Raw genomic sequence first — 23,351 nt, forward strand, 5'->3', positions numbered from 1 at the left:
ACAGACTGTGGTCCTGCCTTCTCAGGAATGAAAGCATCCAGTGACAAAAATGGGAATGGAAGCAACGGCACGTTCCACTGAGGGCCTAGGGGAAGGCCACCGCTGCAACCAGGAGGCTGTGAGAAAGGAAGATAAAGAGATTTAAAAGCCTCACTTTCATGAACGTATTTCATTCTTTTGAATTTAAAAATGTACCTAGCCATGCCTCATGCAGGAGGCCTTTATGTATTCAAATTTTAAAACAAAACTACCCTTTTAATATCATACATGGAATTTAAACATTTGGATACATTTTATTAAGTGTTTATTTTTTTCTACCAAAAAAAGAAAAAGAGCAAAAAATAGACAAACAAAAAAATACATACAACCCATGTTGGACTGGGGGGAAAAAAAAAATTCAGTCATAAATTTCTCCCCTAAGATATGATACTTTATCCTGTATCCTAGAAAACACTGTTTAAAGAAAAAAAAATTATACAACTGAGTCTGCATGTTCCAACTACTCTGAGTACTCCCCCTTACAGTGTCACCCGAGACAAGTCAACTACACTAAGGATTTGGGAGGTATACCTTTCTGTACAGCTCGTTTGTAAGCAATGCAAGTGCATAACCACTACTCTAATATAGTGCTCAAAAGATTAATTGAAACTTTCCTAACATCTTCCCCTCTTAGAACAATACAACTGAAGGTAATTGCTGGATGCATCATCATCTTTTAGTCTTATAAAACTCGGCATCAAGTCTCTACGGAAAGATGCATGGCAAAACATGCCACTGCTGTTGCTGCTCCTAGAAACAACTGGCAAAAAATATTTAAAGCTAAAATTTATTGCTCCAGATTTAACTCGCAGAACCAGACTGTTGTGTACAAACTGTTAATCTCCATAGATGCTCAGAGATGATTGTCTCCTTGTGTCTAAACACACAAAATACAAGCTGCTATCTGTACAGTTTACAGTACTGAAACACATATATTTGAAAATGAAGTATAGATATGTACTTTGCAAAGATACATGATTTTACAGCAGGGGTTTACCCAAACTTATTTTTTACAGCCACTTTCAAAATAGACAACAACTTCACTAGGATAGCTAAATTACATCAAAGAAAGAATCAGGGTATTGAAAGTAAATAGACTGGCCAATTCCCCAAGCTCCCAGATTATTTTTCTATGTCTTTTTTCTTTTCTTTTCCTTTTTTTTTTTTTTTTTGAAGAAACCCCTATACATAAAATGAAAATAATATCTGGATATTTTCTTCAGTGGTGGACTAAGCAGTTTCTTAAAACAAGACATTTAGTTTGCCTTTCACTTCCAAATGCCTTGAAAATAAGATATACTACTGCTTTAAAAGAACCATCGGAATGCTTCAGCGCTGGGAACAGGTGTTCTCTATAAAAAAAGAGCAAGAAAACAAGTTAAGCTTTCTTTCTATGTCAATATAAAATTAGATTTTTCTCCTTTACACTTCAGTAATATTTTTAGTCAGCTATACACAACATAATGGCTTGTATATTTCAACATTAAATAAAAAACAAATGTTTAATCTTAGACTACTACAAAAATTAGAATATTGAATTTAATGATAATTTACTAAATATAATGATTAAAACACATTGGTCTAAAAAATATAGGACACACAGCCTAGAACATGGATGGCAAGCAGAAGAAAGGGGGAGGTTCAAACTATTAGCCAACAGTAGGAAGACCAGATACAGTATATACTTACATCAGTCTTACATAGGCTGCATTTTAAGTACGCTTGCTAGAGCCAGCAAGCGTACTTAAAATCTGTATCTGCTACATACATATGCAGCCTATGTAAGACTGATGTTCAGAATTCAGTGAAGTAATTTCTTTATTCTGGAGAATTTCTTTTATGACAGGACAACAACAAATATAACATCAATATTACCTCTATATTTAATAACTACTAATGCTAAACATTCCTACATATAATGGAATGAGAACTATACGGACAAAATATACCACTATTTTAAAATGTCTGCATTTGCAACAAATTAATGTCATATATATGAGACAAACTTATAACTAACCAATGATACTCAATGGTGCATAACGATCCTTTTGCACCAGAAAAATACTATAGTTTTCCAAAGGAGTAATAAACCAGCACTAAACGTATGAGCAATCCTTTTAACGAGAAGCTTACAGTTACTGTGGGGTTTTTTGTTGGACAAACAGTAGTTAAGCTATCAAATTTTCCTTTATATATTAACTTTACAGTAATTCATCATGCCATACTCTTTATAAAACAGAATCACATGAGTATATATTGATGGTACATGAGGAACAAAAAGCTAAGAGTAAATTTTCCCGTAGGGCAAAACAAAAAAGTTGATTTTCTTCTTTAGACCTGTCCAACAATCCTGTGTAGCCTATAAGACAGCTGCTATAGATTAGTAAGTATGTAAATTGGTATGTTGAATATTACCAAAATATCGAGTAGGTATAAAAGAACACACACACACACACACACACACACCCCCCTTGTAAACACATCTTAAGACAGTGTTAACAGCACTTGAATTTTCAGAAAATACATGAAAAATTCTACTACATACACTCTTTAATAATTGAGGTTAGCTTTTATTTACTTTCTCATATATGACTTATTTGGTTGACACAGTCCTACTGTAGCAATGTCATCTAAAAATAAAACTGTGTTAACTGAGATGTCAAATGAAATTTAAATGAATAAAATAACCATTTTGGCTTATCTGCATTAAATAGAAGTTTAAAAAAACTGCTCATAGTCAACATGATATACTTCACAATGAATGTGTTAAGAACAAACCAATGCTGTCTAATTCAAGTTTGCATATAGGTATACAAAAAATATTTAAAACTTGTGAATATTTTCTAAAATCACAAACAAAAAGGTCCATTATTCCCATTAAAAACAGTACTTACTAATACTGTACTCCCTACTCCTCATGGGTTAATCTGTCTTCTTCTCGCCAGTTCACTATGCATACCTGGATCCCCATCATGACTTGGTTGGTGAGAAAAAACCCTTTACTACTTTTAAAAAAGTAACTTTTAAATGATATATGTAATTATATATGCTCATTACACTTATTTAATCATTATTAAAAGTACTGTATAAAATAATAAGAAAATATATTCATTCATCTTAATATTCGTGCTTTACACACACACATATATATATAAGCAGTAAATGAAAACTTAGTTTACACCAGAGGCTAACTTGCTGCCTGATGCCAACTAAGAATAAATTTTATATAAGTATGCATACTTATATAAATGTAGTCATTTTTAACAAGATAAGTTAGATCCAAGCATATCCATGCATTGCAGAATCACATATGAAAAATAAACATGTGCATATATATCCATATATATTCACATTTATGTGTACAGCATGTGACATAGAGATGCCAACTTACTCTCAGATGCCAACTGGAAATAAGACTGTAAGTATATACTTATATATCTTGTATCCTGATAAACATATATGTTTATGAAGATAAACAGAAGAAATATATGGAGCACATTTTCTAAATGAGATGAACTCCTTATGTCTTAGTTTCATTTTTAAATCTCTCTTCCAATTCTTGGCTCTTCCTGTGCCCCTTTCCACCACTCAATTTTATCTGCAATATTTAGGAAAAGCAAGCTTTATAAGATGCCACCCGAGATCAAAGGTCATTGTTGTGAGGAAAAAGATAATCGCTTCTCAATGCTTGTTAGCACTAAATAGTAATTAGATCATGCCGATATGAGAAAAGCAGAGAGCTAGTTTTCTTTACTGTCATGACCTGTCACAAAATTGCACTGTGATGTGTACATATTAGTATGTATACAATTTTGAGACCAGTATGTATCTCCAAAAATAAGGATATAGACAATCCATTGCTACAGGGAAAGGGACAAGGTAAGCAGGGATGCACCTATTAAAAATTATTTCTCCCTTATATTAAGATCTTTGAGGTTAAACCCTAAAAATGATTAGTTGGGAAATCACCTAAAATATGTGAGAAAATTTAGGAAAACCACTGGTGCATTAATTGGAACAAATCTTCAAGGCATTCACCAGAAACCTGAAGTGAGGATTCTCTAAGTTTTATTTCAGGGTTTAAGAAAGAAACCAAACTCTTCAGCATCCCACAGGTCACACAAAACAGATGTATATCCAACCTCCTGCCCAATTTTCAGTGGGCTCACTGGAAATTTCCTTAAGGCCTGGATTGATTCTTTTAAGCCAGAATGGGGGGAGCAACACTGTTTTCATATGTAAAACATTGGGTTAAATTATGGGTTCTAATTAAGTCTGTCCTAATTTGGGGACATATCTTCTCTAATGAGGTCGTCTTTGTAAGAGGACTTCTATTTTAAATGGTTGGGGGGCTTCACCACACCAATGTGGTGGATTAAGCACCCTGACCAGCTACTTTCGGGTTATATAAATTCAAGAGTCCCAGCTGGGGAATCACGTTCTTGATGAGATTACAGTGACTTTCTGGATCTCAGTGATGCTTGCAGGAAATCATTATCCTGAGTGACAGGGAAGCCAGATTCCCCAGGAAGAGAAGGGGGTGGGGAGGTGAAGAATAGAATTGAGTTGATCAGCATTGTTTAAGGCAGTCTTCACTGCTCACATGGGTGCAAACACTGGCAAACAGCAGCCTTGCTCCCAGGAGGCCTGGGGAGAAACCTGCAGCCCCCAGTTCTCCTTCCGGTATTGCTGTAAAGCATGGTGTTCCAGGGAATTCACCCCTACACGAGCCAGACCCAGAATGACCTTCAAGTTTAAAGGAATGCCTTCTGTTTTCCTCCTAAATAACTTTAAAAGGCAAATTATTGAATAAAATAATTATGTAATCCAAACCTAAGTACGTTTTACATTTACTTCTTATAAAAAAATGAATACAAAAATTATCAATATGTCTCTGGCAGAAATGTATTTCATCTTGATTTTCATTAAATCAGCAATGAAGAAATAATTAAATAACCTAAAATCAGTAAACATCCCCAAATCTGCTACCTTAAGAATTTGAGCATAACTTTCTCTTTTGGTGCTTGGTAGGCAGTCATGTGAACTGTGGTATCTTTAGGTCGGGCATGCATCTACATACTCTTGTTTAAAATATGTCAAGCCTGGGTCTTCCCTGGTGGTGCAGTGGTTGAGAATCTGCCTGCTAATGCAGGGGACACGGGTTCGAGCCCTGATCTGGGAAGATCCCACATGCTGCGGAGCAACTGGGCCCGTGAGCCACAATTACTGAGCCTGCGCGTTTGGACCCTGTGCTCCGCAACAAGAGAGGCCGCGATAGTGAGAGGCCGCGATAGTGAGAGGCCCGCGCACCGCGATGAAGAGTGGCCCCCGCTTGCCGCAACTAGAGAAAGCCCTCGCACAGAAACGAAGACCCAACACAGTCATAAATAAATAAATAAATAAATAAATAAAATTTAAAATATGTCAAGCCTAATAAAAACTCATCTCCTAAAAACTGAAATTGGGTATCTATACTTTCCTACATATGAATTTATGTGGGATTGGCTATTCACATCTAGCTAGATACAATATGTAAAATGTTGCAATATTCAGGACACCAAACAAAACTAATCATTTTTAATAAAGCTAGACATGAGTTTTTAAAGAGCAAATAAAAGACAACTCGATGCTGAAATTTACTTCAGAATGCATAAAAATTATAAATTGAGATAATAATTAAGACATTAGCAAATTATGTAACTAAAGTTAACTATATCTTTCCAATATTTATTCATGTAGTTTCTAATCCAAAAGTCTCAGTGATTCACACAGGCCTTCAGAATTCTACTGTGAAACAGGATGGCTCTAATACAATACTTCCCAAGCTGAAGTCAGTATTTTGGGGTACCATTATTCTTAGATTAATCAAAAAATAATTTCCTGTTTCCCCATTTATTATTAATTAAAGAAACATAAACACCCAATCTTTTCCGATCCCCATATAATTATGGGAAGTATGCTTCTTCCAACCAAAAGCAAAGCAATTTCGAATTGTAGTCAGCCAATACAGCTTCTTATAAACTCTTTTGAAATATATATATTTCAAATAAAAACTTTTGTTTTCACTGTGAGAAGCTCCACTATAAGTTTCTTAGACTTTTGAGCATCTAAGTCCTTGAAATTGGAACCCCTCACTGCATTTGATTTACCTCTTTGCACTAGAACTTGAAAACCGTAATGAATCACTGAAATTCTGCAACAGGAAGTACATGAATAAATATGACAAAAAAAGAATAGCAGGAATCATTGTTTGTCTTTAGACATTTGATTATATTTTGTTTTGGCTTCATATGAAACTTTCAAACTTTGGGGTATTGTGGCTGAACAAAAGGAAAAGGATTCCTGCTGGTTAAAAAAAAACTACTTTTTTTTCTGATTTGATTCACAAAGAATGCTAAAATATCAAGTTATATAGGTTCTTAATTTTTGTACCAACAAAATTTCAAAACCTAATTGGAGAAATGGAAAATTGTATTATATATACTGTACAATATTGTGAATGTGAAAACACACACACATGCACATTATTACAAATTTGGATGATCAGTAGTTATGGTCTAAAATTATACCTAGTAAATGTTAGAGACTCCCCAAAATGTTTTAGGCAAAAATATTTTTCTATATCCTATTTACAAATAGTATATTTTAAAAACCATAATCCAATAACTATAGTAGAATTATTAGCAAGCACAGGTATAGCATAGTTCAGTAAGTTTGAGAGAACAATTAATTTATGATAAATGATAAGCTCATAGCCCAATAATTTACTGTTATTATAATAAAAAATAACTATATTTTAACAATTCCAATATTTTAAAATATATGGATTAATATAAGTATACACTGTTTCCACTTTTCAAAGTACACCTAACTTACTTTCTCGTTCTGTCCTGTTGTAATTTATATGTATCATATATGTGCTGTCTACCAGATTAATTTTTCTCATAATTCAGATTCATTCATCATATAACTGTACAGGTCTTTGATATGCTCACACCTTATTTTGGCCATGATCCAGATGTAAACTAAAAACACCTATCAAATACCACTAATGGGAATATTAGACCCCTCTTTAAAAGGGAGAAAGCACCAAATAAGTAACTGCATAACTTTTATGACCCAAATTTTTGGAGGTCTTAAATATGATTATAAGGAGCATTCCACTTTTCTGGTTTCCAAATTGACATTTGTGGCCAGAATTTCTCTGATTAATGGTGGAACTAGAGATGGCTTTTTCATTAGTATTGATTCTCTGTGGGCTATTGTTCCTGCTACTCCTTCTGTCTTGCAAATATGAGGGCTCTTCCTCTCCCCCCCCTCCTATGAGAACACCACCACCCTCTCCATCACCACTGTGATGGCATGACTTTAAACTTAGCTTACTTTTGTAAATGGAAAGATGAGATTATATACTATGTTGTAAAGGTGCTAAATCAAGTCAGTATGGTGGTAGAGCCAGTAAGGAAAACAACTGTCCAAAGGTGTGTGTGTGTGTCTATGGGGAAGGAGTGGGTTGGTAGGAAGAGAAGTAACAGTTTGACACCAAGATTCCCACTGGCCCAGAAGTGGCCAAAAAAGGCACCCACTTTTGGTCTCAGTATCTAATGTAACTTACTTGATTTAGGCAAGTGTCTTGATTAATGCTATATAGGATTATATTTCAATTGCTTTTGGTAAAAACACTTCAAACCAAATCCTTCCAACAATAAGCAAATTTATTGTATTACACATGGGTAGTTTAGTGATTAAAATATTCTTGGATTTATAAAAATAAACTATAATAGGGATGGTACCAGGATAAGCAGAAAGAGAAAAAATTTTCAACGATCCATAAATTTAAAAGATGCTTTTGAAAAAATATTTTATATAGTATTTTTAACCTATGTATAAGAGGAAGTGTGAAAGAAAATTAAAAGTAAAATTGATATTAAAAAAGCAAAAATCAGGTTAATAAAATCAATACTGTCAAGAATGATTAAAATATTTAGAGTTAATTTTATTTATATATGCCCATATGTTTAAATCTTTATGAAAAAAAAATATGGTTATACGATAATGAATCTGAATATATATACATATATATGAATGTATGAATTCATATATATATATATATATATATATATATATATATATATATATATATATATATATATGGCAGACACAAGTTAAATAATTCTATCTCCCCTCAAAGTCACTCTACTGATTCCTGTTGACTACAACGATACCTTTAGGTGAGATCATTGCTAATTAGCTATCGAAAACACCACCAGCATTCTTTTCATGACCAAGTTGTTGGACAATTTTTTAAATTTTTGGTTATTTTTTTAAAGCAGACAGTGAACTGTCACCTTTTATTGAAGAGAAGAAATATTCACATAAAATGTGAAGAAATGGGAGGTCAGTTAAAAAAATTGAGGTGATTTTTAAAACCATCAAAGCCATGATTTGGACAGCCTCTAACTTCTATTCAAATAAAATACAATAGTTATACCTAATCTCTATAAGAAATTCAAATTATGGTGCTTCTTTTTGATTATTAGAGATCTGGGAATTTGAGAAATATTCATTTTTTTCTATATTGCATAAAAAGTGAAAATAAGTTTAATAGAAAATTCCTCTTGGGCTAAGTTCTATAATATTTTGAATGTAGTCACTGAACTTCATTTGGTTCAGAATCTTCTATGACAAAAAGCCAACCGCTGAGATAGACCCAGCCTAGAAACCAAAGCATGTTTTATGTCCATTAATTTCTTGGAGGAATTTAGAGAAAATTCCAAACATTTCACAGTCATTAGATATTATCAGCAAAATAATGTACTTGATTAAAACTATACTTCTGAGAATCACATGTTGCTTGGAGTATTTCTTTTTAAAAAAAAACTTTTTAGTAACCGCAATTGCCATTACACTGAATGTTTAAATTCACAATCATGCTGACTTCTTGGTTTCTTCCCTTAATTTTCTGTTTAAATAATAAAATTAAAAGGTATACAGTCAACAATTATAATTTAATCAAGTTTTTACATGTTACTTGGCTCTTTAGAAATGTATTTTGGTTCATCTCCCTCATTAAGAGGACATACACTCTGAAGCATTCTCCACTAACATGGTATCACTGTACCTTGTTCTAGAGCAAGTCCTTAAGAGTCAAATTTCTCCTAAGGGAATTTCCATGTACTACTTCTTTTTCTATGTGTATCATGTACTCCCATCTTCATGCAAACAGAGTCACAATCGCATAGTTAACTAGTAGAGTAAATTAATAAGCCTAACTTTTTCAGGCACAGGATTTATAAGCTGTAGTGATTAATATTCTTTTCATCATTTTTCTGGAGTCTTTTCTATATGCGCAATTCTGTATTTTCCAGGAAATTCTCTGTATAACCCCTATAAAAATTACACTGATATTTTTGAACAGTTAGTTGTTTATAGATGCTGATGGCCTCTATCTCCCTAAACACCATCATCAATTTTTAGCATCAGTTTTCCCATCTTGGCACTTCTATGTTTCTAATTACAGACTTGAGCAAATTACTCTTAAAGAGAAATTAGGAGGAAAAAAAAATCTAGTTAGTATACATGAAACTATTTTATCCACTATGGTAAATGCAAAGAAACAATGCTGAGTGGTTCTAGTGAATCTAAACCCAGACTCATGGCTTCTTTCAAAAAAAATTTGAGGCATTAACCATTTCTGCTAATTTCTTATTTAAACCAGACTCAAAAAGATGACCTTGAACATGACAATCCTTTCTGCCAACATGCTCCTTTCTCATTTCTCTTTAATCTATAACACTACAGTCTGCCTGTCCTCCCTCTCTCCCTCCCTCCCTTTCTTCTTTTCTTCCTTCCTTTCTTTCTTTCTTTCAATATAGCTCTTTCTCTTATTCAGGTCATACAAGGGTTTCCAGTACTCTGTAAAATATGCTTGAAATAACAAGTCATACTGTAGATTCTCAGTATGTTCAAGACAAGAATTCCTTTTTCTTTTCTTATTCCTTGAAAAATTCTGGAGTACTAATAGAAAACTTAATACTACACTACATAACCACATGAGGTAGACAAGTAGAAGTCACAGATAGCAGTATGTGTTTCTTATCTAGATCTGGGAACAACTAGGCCAAGGATGAATTAAGGAATCCCAAGGCTTTTAAATAGGTGTGAGATTGCTTTCAGAGTTTTCTAAAATTACAATTATATCATTTGAAATGCGTCCATTTTTGTGGCTGAGAATTAAGAATGTAAGTAGGGAGCTAATTATCTTGGATGAAAGATTAAGATGTAGAATTAGGGAATGACATAGGTATTTTAAAAAGGCAGTTAGGAATAAAGAAAAGTTTGAGTTCCTTAAGCCAAGATGTGTGTGTGTGTATGTGTGTGTATCCACAGCACTTAACTACAAATCTTAGAAAATAACAGTTCCTACCTAAAGATACGTTGAATTGAATTGAATTTATCAAGGGTTTACCATGTGTTTAGTATATACCATGAATTCATGAATATACCTCATAGGTACAGACCTGCCTAGAAGAAGTAAAGACACACTACTTATAGAAACACATTTACATTTTACTCTTTATCTTGGTAACATTGTTCCATTTACAAATATAATTTCTTTCCTCACTACAGATTTGTTCAATAGTGTTGTGGCTGTCACTAAACTAGTGTTTTTCAAGCTTTTTTGACTGCAACCAACAGTTGGAAATACATTCTACATAGCAGCCTAGTACATGCATACACATACATTTATGTGTACATACATAACTGAAACAAAAGTTAACAATATGTACTCTTACTACATGTGACACACTCATATATTTTCTGCTCCATTCCATTCTATTCTACTTTCTAAAAATCCTGGTGATAAGCCAACACATTGGTTTTCATGGACCACTAATGTGTTGTCACCTGCAGTTTGCAAAACACAGCTTCACGCCGTACAAATAACATGTACATGTGAAAAGCATCACATGAGGAAAATCCAAAACCACTCCACTTCATAACGTATTTAACTCTATGGATAGCAGCCTTACATAGAAGAACCAATATGTATATCCTTTGGCATTTTAAAGGCTAGTGTTCTCTATTTTGTTTTTCATGACTGACAATTAGAGCACACTGAGTGTTTTTGAGAAGATGCCACATCTCATTTCGCATTCATCTACATACAACTGAGAATTTTATCTCTTTTCCTTATTCTCGACTCCATTAAAACCATCCCTGATCTCACTTAACCTATAAACAAGAACATTTCCCATAGAGAAGTCTTTCCCCAGCACAGTTATTTTTCTGCCACTGATTCACCATCACTCATAATCATCATTTCCACACAATTAAATCTATACAGTCCATTATTCTTTTAAAAATTTATTTCATCTCTTTTCACTCTGTAAAGTTTTAAAGAAAATACATCTTCTCCAGAATTTGCCAGATTTGCTGAAATACACAGAAATGCCCATGACTCTTCCTGCTCTATAAACATTTATCCCTTTCTTCTCTCATCCTACTTGATCTCTATCCTTTTGATACTATCAATCATCCAGAGGTTTTTTTTAAGTCCTTGAGCAAGAAACAGCACTTTCAGCACAGTTTCCCCCATAGTTTGACACTTTTCTTCACTTGCTCCAGAATGTCCTCTGAAATATGAATTTAGATGAATCTGACACCCAAATGGAATCCCATTTTCCACCCATCTTGGAAGTATTCAGTTACACTCGGGAATTATTCTACCAAATGTTTCAAAGGCATAAGTAAATATAATAACATCAGCTAAAACACAATCTGTTTCTCCTTGTCTCTAATTCAGCTGCCATTCCACTGAACTTTAGACTCAGCTCTGACTCCCTAACCAAATACATTGAGTCAAGCATGAAAACATTATCTCCCCCTTCACTGTTTCCATTCTCTGCAAAACTTCTATAACTGCTTCAGCAGTTATAGTCAGCAAAGCAGACTTCCATACCCTGTCCTGACAAAACTTCTTCTACATACTGCATTGCACCCTGGCTTGAATATCTCTTTCTCCTTCGTTTTTAAAGCTTTCTTGGTTAGTATTCCAAATCTTTTAGGGCTTATCACTATTTTCTCCCAGAAAACCAATAGCATTTTCTATTATTGCTCACTAGCTTTCTTCATTTCATAAATACTCTCTTCTTATTAAAAAGAAAAAAGAAAAAGCCCTGCATAGTCACTTCACTTTTTAATCTCAAAATGTGTATCTACCTGTTTAACTTCCTACACACTCACTCACACACACACACACACACACACACCCCCCATCTTCGAAAACAAGAGTAACTCTACAATTTTCCAGGTTTGTAAATATGTTCTTCAACCAGAATCTGTGACAGCATTTAACCATTTCTTACAATTATTTTCTTAAACTCACAAATGCACATTTAGAACAACTCCTGTGTCTGTCCAAATAAAGGAAATAGTAGCCAAACAAAGGTATTGAGTTGAAAGACAAACACACACACACACACACACACAAAATCTATTAAAAGATACAGAAATTAATGGTAGTGGTGTGCCTTTGGTGAGGAAGGAGGATTTGTTTATCAGGTTTATCTCTTTCCAAGTGAAATCATGTCAGATCTTTGGAGAACTGGATGATTAAAACAAATATTCAGAAAACTCAAAGCCACAAAATAGTCTACATGGGCTTTAATTTCTGATAACTATAAGTAACTTGTTGGTATACTGAATTATCTGTAAATATAATTGTCTTCTCCTCTACTTTTTATTGATGACTTTAAATTAGGAACGAGAAATCGTATAGCATCTTTCAGTATGCAAAGAACATGAACCTACACACAGTATTAAAAGTTGTACTGCAGGGCTTCCCTGGTGGTGCAGTGGTTGAGAATCTGCCTGCTAAGGCAGGGGACACGGGTTCGAGCCCTGGTCTGGGAGGATCCCACATGCCGCGGAGCAACTAGGCCCGTGAGCCACAACTACTGAGCCTGTGCATCTGGAGCCTGTGCTCTGCAACAAGAGAGGCCGCGATAGTGAGAGGCCCGCACACCGCAATGAAGAGTGGCCCCCGCTTGCCACAACTAGAGAAAGCGCTCGCACAGAAATGAAGACCCAACACAGCCAAAAATTAAAAAAAAAAAAAAAAAAGTTGTAGTGAAGGTTGGTATTACTATGTCCATTTCACAGTTGAGGAAATAAAGTTCAGAGAAGTAATGCTGATGTAGCTAATATTGTTCAACTGGTAAGTTACTTGAAACTAGTGGCTCTTCCCACAATCTATCACCTAAATGTAGCCACAAGGGTCCAAATATTATTTTTAATTATAAAAGAAGTGAAAAGCCAAGAAACTAGTAGTTTATTTTTTCTAAATATAATTTATATTTGGTTTTATATCAGCCAAAGAAATGCATCTTTAGTTATTATTTCTTTGAAAAAGCAGTTGTTTGCTTTGCCACTGTCTTCTGAGTAAGAAATGTTATGTGAAATAGTTAGGTTAAAGATCAAAAAAATAGAAAAACAAAAAAATTTCACAGGTTCGCTCTCATACCTGGGTATGGATTCTTATGCTCTTGAAATAAATTAAGAGAAAGCCCTGAAGTTTCACAGAGAAAAAAATATTTCTCATAATGTTTTAGAGTAGAAGTTAACAAGCCTGCTGGGATCCTTTTAGCCCCTGCAGAGCTAAGTCTTCAACATTATTAAATGGCTGTCGCATCTGAAGTATGATGCAACATAACTCAATAAACAACAGAAAACATGTGACGCTGAATAGAGGGAGGCTTTTCGATTACCCTGCAGAATAATTCAATTTCAGGACAGGTGTTTGCATGTGATGGAACAAGATATGACTGAAGGATAAAACCACCTGTGTGTCCCTCCCTCAATATTTTGAAACTACTAAGGATAATAGCATAAATGCTAGATGAAAAAGTATGCTAAGAATAGCAGAAGCACTGCAGCACAAATGAAGGAATACAATTATGCATGCACAAAATCCTCAAAATTTACACTGATCCCACCAAAGAAAGTACTGTCTTGAAAACAGGTTTTTGTTAAAAAAAAAAAAAAATGATATTATCTAGAGTGCTCTACTTCCCCAGCCAAGATCATCTGACGTTCTAACTGGTGACTGAAAAATCACACTTACAAAGGTGAAAGATTTTACCATTATTTTGGGTTCATTTTTGCTTTTTAAAAACTAATCTAAAAATAAGAGGAAAACTGAAAGAGAAGTAGTCCTTTCTCCAACTTGCATATTTACATGGGCCTTTCAATAAATCTTGAATTTAACCTATTAATTTAAGTAGATATTTTTGTATGATGAATGAGCTCATTTGTAATATTTGTAAAATATGAATAAAAATAAATGTAAGAGACTGAAGCATATCCAGGCTTGTGAAACTTACTGGATAGTAGGACATTTTGTTACATTTTTCCAAAGCAAAATTAAAAAGTGAATTGTTTTCTGGTAAAAGTTAACTACATATTCAATCTGACCAATTGAGATTGAACAGTAAGTTCTAAGAGCACCAACTACTTCAGATGAGTTTTTTTAAGACACACTTCAACCTGTTCCTGGGGAACGCTCCAATAGTTTTTTGGTTTATGTTTATATCCAGAGGGAATATTCTACCAGTGTCTCCAGGATCACCCCGACATAGTTCTTCAGTCTCCAACCTTGTACTCTAGAACAAATATGGATGAAATGCCTATGTTTTTTTTACACACCTTTCAGTTTTTAGTCTTACAGACTATTTTATTAAATTGTCCTGTATTTGTCAATCTGTAAGTCTGCACTGTGCAAAATTCTTAACTATTCACCCAGGAGAACAGTTGACTAAAACTAACCAAAATATGCAGCAATGCTTCAGTAATCAATTCATTAAAAAGTTTAAAAATCAAGTAACTTTTATTTCCTTCATCACTAGATATACTTTCCATTCTCATTTAAAATATCCAAATATTTTTATATGATTAAAGTCTAAAGTTTGTTGTTGTTATTGGCTTTTTGATTGTTTATTTTTATTTTGTTTAATGATGGCTGAACTTCAAACAAACATTCTTATAAGATAATTTACAAATGCTTTTAATTGCTTTTATTCTACTATTCCTAATTGCCATCCAAAAGATTGGTTAGAATTTGCATGATGTTTGGATGAGAAGGGGTATGATTTTCATTTAGGAATTATTTTAAAATGTGTGGTTCTTTTAAAAACAACTTTGACTAACTTCTATTAAATCTAGTGATGGAAAGAATCTCACTGGACTTGCATTACACTTTGATGTCTTGGCAACAAATCTATTTTCTGACTTTAGTCAAAGCTGAACTTTTCTGAGCTTTTTTTCTTAGCATTTATGAAATTCAGACTCTTTTCCCTATGTTATTTCTATATTACATTCTAGTGTTAATCTACTATCATTTGGTTTGAATATCTTGAAAAGTTTCCTCTTTCCCTTTGATTAAAACAAAAATGTGTATTTTTATACTGGGATGTTTTTGATTCTTGAAACTGAAAACTGAAAACCCATTTTTGAACTATGATATAAAATGACAAACTGTTGTATGTTGCAATTTAAGATACGAAACATTTGTATTTTACCTATAGGTTTTTTTTGTCACAAACTTCCAAATCTTATATGACATGTTCAATTGTTGAGCGGTTTCATTATTGAACCCTACAGAGTCTGAGTTTGAGTGACACACCTATTTTGTGCGTGGTCTACAAATGAAAAGGTGGGGAAGCAGGTGCCACCTTCCTGCAAAGATTGCAGACAATGCTCTGTCCAGAATTTTACAATTGCCATTTGTGTGGTTGAAGCTCTTAGAACTTAACCTCGTGTATAGGAAATGTGTCCCTCCTCCCTTAGAACACTCTTCTAAATCCAGTTACCAAGCGTGGGGCAATATCTGGATGCTTTCCACGAGACCTCTTAGGACCTCAACCTAACTTGCGGAAAATTATTTGGGGCCCGTTCATTCAGCAGATAAATTTTTAAAAGAGAGAAAAGAAAGGAAAGAAGATGAGATTATCCTTTTTCCTGACTTTCCAGTTTCTCAGTCTCTTCACTCTAATGCTCTTCTTCCAACTCCCGCCTCCAGCTCACAGAAAGCCTGGGTGGCAGCGGTGTGTACGCTCAGCAAAGAGCCAAGAGCGGGGGCAGGGAAGTCTCCCGAGGCGCTGCTTACTAATGTAATTCCATAAATCAGCTAATGGGAGAGAAACCAGATCTGTGTGGTCTCTAATGCTGTCCCACAGAGATCAATCACGTCACCTGAACAATGTTCAGGGACTACGAGGCTGGGGTTACCCACGGGACAATTTTCTCCCTTGAGTCATATCAGGTTGAGAGATTTTAAAAAGTTAGATCTTAGTATCAAAAATGTAACTGCTGTGAATATAAAAACTACAGGATTCCCTTTGTATGAGATTACCTTTGTGTGAGACAAAGGTCTGTCATATAATGTATTATCATACTATGTAATCCCATTTCTTAAACTATCTGGGAACTTAATATTGATCATTTAGGATACAAGTTTTTAAGATAAGTTTTGTTGCACAGGGGCATACAGTATTTGTAATGACTGCTTTGAATAATCAGTGATAATTTTTTTAGTGGAGTAATTGACTAAATGAATAGTCTTATACGCAACTATACAGTGCACAATATCATAGAAAAACTAAGTTTGTTTTATGTGCATTGTCATTATATGGAATACAATAAAGGGGTGATTTTATTAATATATTTTTAAGGAATTAAGATGATCTTAACATGAGGCTAAGCAGGAAAACGTGGAAATAAGTAAAGCAGCTTTAAAAGGAATGCCAGAGGGGAGGCTTTAAAAAACGTGGGCAAGAATCCCAACACATCTATGTGAATCTGTCTTAATTTCAGTTTACTCACCCTGAAAATCTGATTATGCCTCCAGTATTTGGCATGAGAATAAGTCAAAGGGAAGAAGAGCACATGGGGCTTGAAGTGATAAATAAGAATAATAGTGATGACAATAACCCAGATATTAATTGGTGTCCACACTTTAAAGTCAACAAATATTAGCTACTGAACTTACACCTGAAATCCACAGGTAATATCCATAATGAATCCCCAAATCACTATCCTTAGCCAGGGAGTCTACCTGACATCTAAAACATCTCCACAGATGATGATAAGTTCCAGAAACCAAATTAGAGAGGGAAGCAGGTCAGCAGGGGTACTTTTCACCATCCCACAGCCACTGCTCCAGCTTTGGTTCAGTCATGTAAACTCTGTCACTCTGACATGCATCCAGCTGGTTTCCTACAACCGTAACTGTGTGGTTACACATGTGCTTAAGGCAATCATGCTGCCTTTGCCGCTTTAAAATGACCTCGATAGAATCTTCGCCAATTAAAATTTTTAAAAAAACAAAACTTTTTTCTTTCTTTCTGCCAAATTGCATTCCACTAATAATCTTAGCCTTGAACCAAGAACAATTCTCTGGTAGGAAGGGGTGTATAGCTAGGAGAACATCTTCAGAGAGCTCTACAAAGAGAGAAATGTTTCCCCTCCCATACACACCCCAGTTTCTGAAGATCAACAGAATTTTAAAAGAGAAGAAAAGGTAATACTATGGAATTTTGTGATCAAAAAGCCTAAGAAACTTAAGGATCACGATAAGTTTGTGGGAAAACTATCCAAAGGAAGAAAAAAGGAAACTTATGAAATTTGTTTAGACTAATAAATCAGCATAGAAACTTGTGCAGAAAACCTCTTGGTACTCACATTAAACTCGTTCAGAGAGGTTACTTACTAAATAAATGAGAATTATTCAGTGGTCCTATCTACTACATACCCTAAACTGGGATGCAGGCAGTGCATGAGTCTAGCAAAAGATGAAGGCCACTTAGCAACACCAAATCTATATAATTCTAGATTCTATAATCCTAGATACTATAGTTCGAGAGGAAAAAAAATAAAAGCTATGTATCAACTGGGCAATAACAGGAGGCTTTAGTATGAACTGAATTTTAATTGCCCATGGGCCTTAGAGACCTAGAGAAGTTATATTAATCCAGAGAAGATCATTCAAAGCTAAAAACTACTTTTTGCCACCTAAGAAAACACATGGACCTATGCCTTTATAATTGCTATTATCTTTGCTTAAGCAGAGTTGCCAAAGGAAATGTAATAAACCACCCTGGAGTAAAGTCAAACTTTCAACAGAGATGGGTTCTTTTATAAAGAGGAATCAATGCAATATTTTGATGGAATTGATCATAATCAATAATGATATCAATATAAATTGATTTTGAGGGAATTCCAAAGTGCTATTTGCTTTGACTTATATTAATCAAACTTAAAAAAAAAAAAAACCTGTATCTTACTTGTGTTCAAACATGCAAAGATCTTTAACTCTTTTCCTTTCTCCTTTTAAAGACCAGTCCTTCTTGGAGAAAACTCCTTTAAGCCACGTTCACAATTTTTTAAAAGAATGTGCAGATTTCCCTCTGATGATAACTTGTGAGAACAACTCTCAGCCTACAATCCAGCCCATAGAATATTCCCTAATGCTAAATCCACCACCTATATATGAACACTTAGCCATCTACTCTGTAAATTATATCAAGAGGCTAAATATGATTACCTGTCCATATTTCTTTACTAAATACACCACCAAACCCATTTACCTCTGATATTCCATTTTTTCCCCTTTTGTTTTGATCAGGTCACCATATGAAATTTCCACCAAACACGTCAATCTTTGTATTAAACGTAATTAAAAGCCTAATTTAACAAGTAATTTAGTGATAATCTGCACGTTGTCTGTTTTAAGGGCATATAGGAAAAAGAAACTATTATTGACCAAATAGGGTGTCCAACAAAACAGTGCTTGGTGTATACAACAATTTTGTGACTACAAAATGGTTAATCTGCTAAATGCAGAACCCCAAATTTATATTTTTTGTAACTGAGTTTTAGGAATCATTCGTTTCTAAGCTATGTAAGACATTCTTAAATAAAATTACCGTCACCTGCTACAAATGGTATCTATTCTAAGTCATCTCTCCTTAAAAGCTGCAAATGGTGTTCAGCTTTCTATACTATATCCATTTTCCGGAAAAATACCAAGTATGCAGAAAATAAAATGAAGAAACAGAAACATTTTGTCATGGTAAGGAGAAAAATTATCCTAGAAGAGGGTAGAAAATCCCCTTTTGAATTAATGTATTTCCGTTTCAATGATTACTCTGTGTGTGTGTGTTAATGGGAATGTAGGCTTGTGTGCCACAAACTGTGTCCTCACTGTTAACAACTGGGCCACTATTAAGTCTCTCTTGCCCAATAAAAGTATATAGAATGTGATGTGTCCCACCCTTTGGGCAGAGATGCTTTAAAAATAATAATCGGGGGGGGAGGGGTCATTTTGAACCACCAAGGGAAATTTCTGACCATATTGAATGTGAAACTTCTGATTTTTCAAACCAATTACATTAGTTTTCCGCCCGGAGCTAAAAAGGAGGGGCGCCCTCCCCATATGGAGGGCGGTTCCAGGCGAAGTGCAGCTGGGGAGGGTGGCGGAGAGGCCATGACCTCCGCAAACCACCTACAACTGTATCTTACAACCTGAATGAAGCTTCAGGAAAGGGGTACTGCATCTTGAAGCCAGACAAGAAGCCCTGAAGGGGAGAGGAGAGGGGAGTGAGGAGGGAGGGGGGGAGACTGGGAAACAAGAAATCATCTCCTCTGACCTCTAGCGAAGTGCCAGGTTTTTTCTTTAGCTCTTCACATTTTCTAAATTTGCAGATCTGGTGTCCCGTTTTGCGGTTCCTGCAACTGCTGCAGACGCCACAGTTGATGAGCCTCTTGCAGGGCACGCAGACCCCACACCTTTTCCTCTTCTTCTTGGCCGGGTTGGCTCCGCCAGCTCCCCCCGAGGAGGACGAGGAGGAGGAGGAATGATTCTGCGGGCAGTCTGCCAGATTGGCAATTTGAAACGCACTGTCTGTGACGGCTGCTGAGGCTGCTGCGGGGGAGTGAAGGGCTGTCATGACGATGACCCCTGGAGGTAATGAGATGCCCCCTAAAGCCGGGATAGCGGAAAAAGTCCCCACGCGCTCGGGGAGATTCATTATCTCTGCTTCAGCAGCGCCGCATTTGAGCTTGTTCATGCATTCCCCCGCCAAAGGTCTGCAGTGTTCGGGGGATAAGGTGGAGAGGAAATTAGTATTTGCCATTTGCAACGACGGCTCTGGCGGGCAGCCAGCTTTCCCCAGCCTCTGGGAGTCGTTTCGGTGGTGCATGCTGGTCCTGCTGCCGCCGCCGCCGCCGCCGCCGCCGCCGCCGCCGCCGCCGCCACCACCGCCACCGCCGGCGGGGAGGATCGCCGAGGAGGAGGCGGAGGAGGAGGCGGCGGCGGAGGAGGATTTCCTGCTGCCCCCGCCGCCCCCGCCGCCGCCACCGCCGCCCCCGCCTCCGCCGCCGCCGCCGCCGCCCCCGCCGCTGCCCCAGAGCATGGCGGTGGCGGCGGCGGCGGTGGCCGCGTTGTCGCAGTTCCAGGGGGACATGCCGATGCGCGCGGCGGCCGCGGCTGCGGCGGCGCTGCTGGGGAAGATGGGGGTGGTGATGCGCGCGATCTTGGCCGCCTGCGGGAAGGCGCCCCCGTTGGTCTTGTAGAAGGAGGTGGCAAAGGAGCGGTAGCGCTCCATCTCCGAGTTGTAATCCACAAGGCTGTTCAGGGCCCCCTCGGGCAGGTGGCTTTCCTTGGGCAAGCCCGGGGCCTCCGGGCTCGGCCCGGGCTCCACGCAGACATTGGTGTTCATGGTACAGGGGGGGAAGAAGGGGTGCAGGGTGGAAGTGGGGACCGTCTGGTCCGACACCTGGGTGGGAAAGGGGGGAAGGTGGGGGGGAGGGAAGGGGGTGATGGTGGTGCCGGGGTGGGGGCCGAGGCGGGAGGGGAAAGTGGGTCCGGGTGGGGAGAGCAAGGTGAGGACTGCTTTATTCCTCTCTGGGGCGCATTTCCACAGACGGTGAATTCCCAGGCAGCGTCTTCCTTTGCATTATCCTCCAACTGTTACAACTAAAATAAAGAAAGTCATTCCAACAAGCAGCACGAGGAAAAAGATCGACAAATAAATAAACAGCCTCCCTCACTACCCCACCGCAGACGCTGAAAGCTCCCACATTCTTCGTCAGGTCGTTTGCATAACAATCATCAAGACGTGACCCACCCCCCCATTCCCATCCTTCCCCCACGCTCCCAGCCCCGCTCTCTCCCTCCTCACAGCACACCACGGCTCCTCCCCCCTATTCTTATAACCCTCCTGAGAAAATGTATTAATAGCCAGGATACCCAGGGAAAGAGGAAAGACAGGGGTGACAAATGCCGAGGGAAAAGGGCAATTGGAGTGCTTAAAGACATGCAAATCAGGGGTGGGAGGGCGATACTACCTATAAGCAGAGGGCATTTAAACATTATGAAATGTATGAACAAGTGCTGCCTGGGCATGCAAATGCTCTAAAGTAGAAAACAGCTATGGCCCTATGAGGAAAATGAACAGGAAATTAGCAAATGAAGTACTGAGAAAGTCTGCAATACATCCGAGTATAAACTGTAAGCAAACACAATACAACTGAGAGCTAAGAGACTGCCCACATACAATCTGAACTAAAGAGGCAGGGAAAAAAGAACTACCAGCTGCCACAGTGTCCTTCTGTGTCTGCGGTCATTAGTTTGAATCCCAGCACAGCTGGCTCTGTTAGAGTCTTAATTCAATGGACCAAGGACGGGTCTCAATTGTACAAGCCATTTGGTGGTGGGGCTTGGAGGGGGTAAGAGGGTGGTGTTCTACTTGTTTAAAAGAAAGAAAAGAAAGATGGACTAGATTAAAATTTTTCTTAATAATACAAAAAATGTCAAAGGTTTTAAACCAAGTGCCTGCAGTCTCTGTAAGAATATTCCCAATAATTCCTAATGGAGACTCCACTCTATTCCCAAGACAAGAGGAAAGCATGGACTTTTTGAGGATCTCTCACAGTCACTGATTTTGAGTAAAAGTAGGGGGGAATCATTTAAGGTGTTCCATGAAGAAATAATCATTAAAATGTTTTTTTTTTCTTTTGCTCTGTTTTATAGGAAAGTTTAATGTTAACTGGGTATTTGCATTCATCTCTTTGCTTACAGGCCATTATTATGCTTAGGAAGAGGTATCTTAGTTGTTTATCACAGAGGGAGAAGTACATCACAGCCTTTTGAGAAGTAAAGCAAAAACATAAAGTGTATATTAACCTAAAAAACCAGTTTCTTTGTTTCCAGATTTTGGGGGGGGGGGCAGAATATCTTTTTGTGACATCTTCTGAAGACCACATATTGGTCTAGAATGTGGAGTTCAGGGAATTTTAAATGGGGCCCCAGTAGTCTGTCTCAAATATTCAGTTCAAAATGGATATCAATTATAGCAATTATGCTTATAATTAGATTAATGAACCATTTATGCCCAAACTCCAAGTGCAAAAACTTCAATACCTGATGATGAGGTGCCCTAAAAAGAGGGGTTTATGTAAACAAATCCTTATTAAGCAAGTTAAATCAAGATAAGGAACCTCACCCCAGGCTGGATTAGAAGCTAGCAGGCATCTTTCAATCACAGCAAGTCCCTAATCATTCAGGAACCACCTCTGTGGTTTTGCATTAGGGAAAACTGCTCCCTTCAGAGGTCTGAAGGCAATACAAAGGGTGCCCCCAAAATGCTCCTGGCTAAATATTCTTGATGCTGGGAAGGGGGTGGGGGAAGACACAGCAAGAATATGCATATAGCTTCAGTTTCTGCGAATCACATTGTAACTGCAAGACCATAATAACTGCTACTCAGTAAAAACTAGTTATGCCAACCATGCATTAGATACCAGCACACTGAGTGGAGGGAAAAATTTCAACATTTTAGTCTTTTGACCTTGTTCCAAATAAAGAAATAATTTAATGTCCCTTTTTCAGAGTATTGGAGTGGTGTCTCCAAAAAGAAGCTTTCCTTATTACCATCACCTCCCCCTTCCCTCCTCAAGGTTTAATGCCACCAGAAACTGTAGAAAATGATTGTGCCCAGCATCCAGGTCATTATTGTTTAATCAATGCATCTTGGAGCATGAAAAAGGTACCTAAACCACAGCTATTGTTTGGATTTTCTCTAAAAAACGAAATAAAACACACACAAATAACTATAGTCCTATTCCAAAGCTAAATTAGACATCCATACTTCATGATCCTGTTTTGCCTTTAAACAATGTGACTGTACATGCCTAATATTGTATGTCTGGTCTACCAGAGACATAGAGATCAAAGGTCATATTTAACATTCAGG

The 23,351-nt window shown here is 36.9% G+C and overlaps 1 protein-coding gene across 1 annotated transcript; it reads right to left on the reverse strand.

Annotated features, from left to right (window-relative positions):
• Positions 1-259: 259 nt before the first annotated feature.
• CXXC4 (CXXC finger protein 4) lies at positions 260-20,816 on the reverse strand. Its single transcript, XM_007190978.3, has 2 exons — positions 19,746-20,816; positions 260-1,391 (listed from the first exon to the last, which is right to left on the reverse strand). Exons 1-2 carry the CDS (start codon positions 20,814-20,816, stop codon positions 1,347-1,349), a joined length of 1,116 nt encoding a protein of 371 aa, XP_007191040.2. The 3' UTR covers positions 260-1,346.
• Positions 20,817-23,351: the final 2,535 nt, after the last annotated feature.

This window comes from Balaenoptera acutorostrata, chromosome 5 (genome assembly GCF_949987535.1).
Source record: "Balaenoptera acutorostrata chromosome 5, mBalAcu1.1, whole genome shotgun sequence".
NCBI lineage: Eukaryota > Metazoa > Chordata > Mammalia > Artiodactyla > Balaenopteridae > Balaenoptera > Balaenoptera acutorostrata.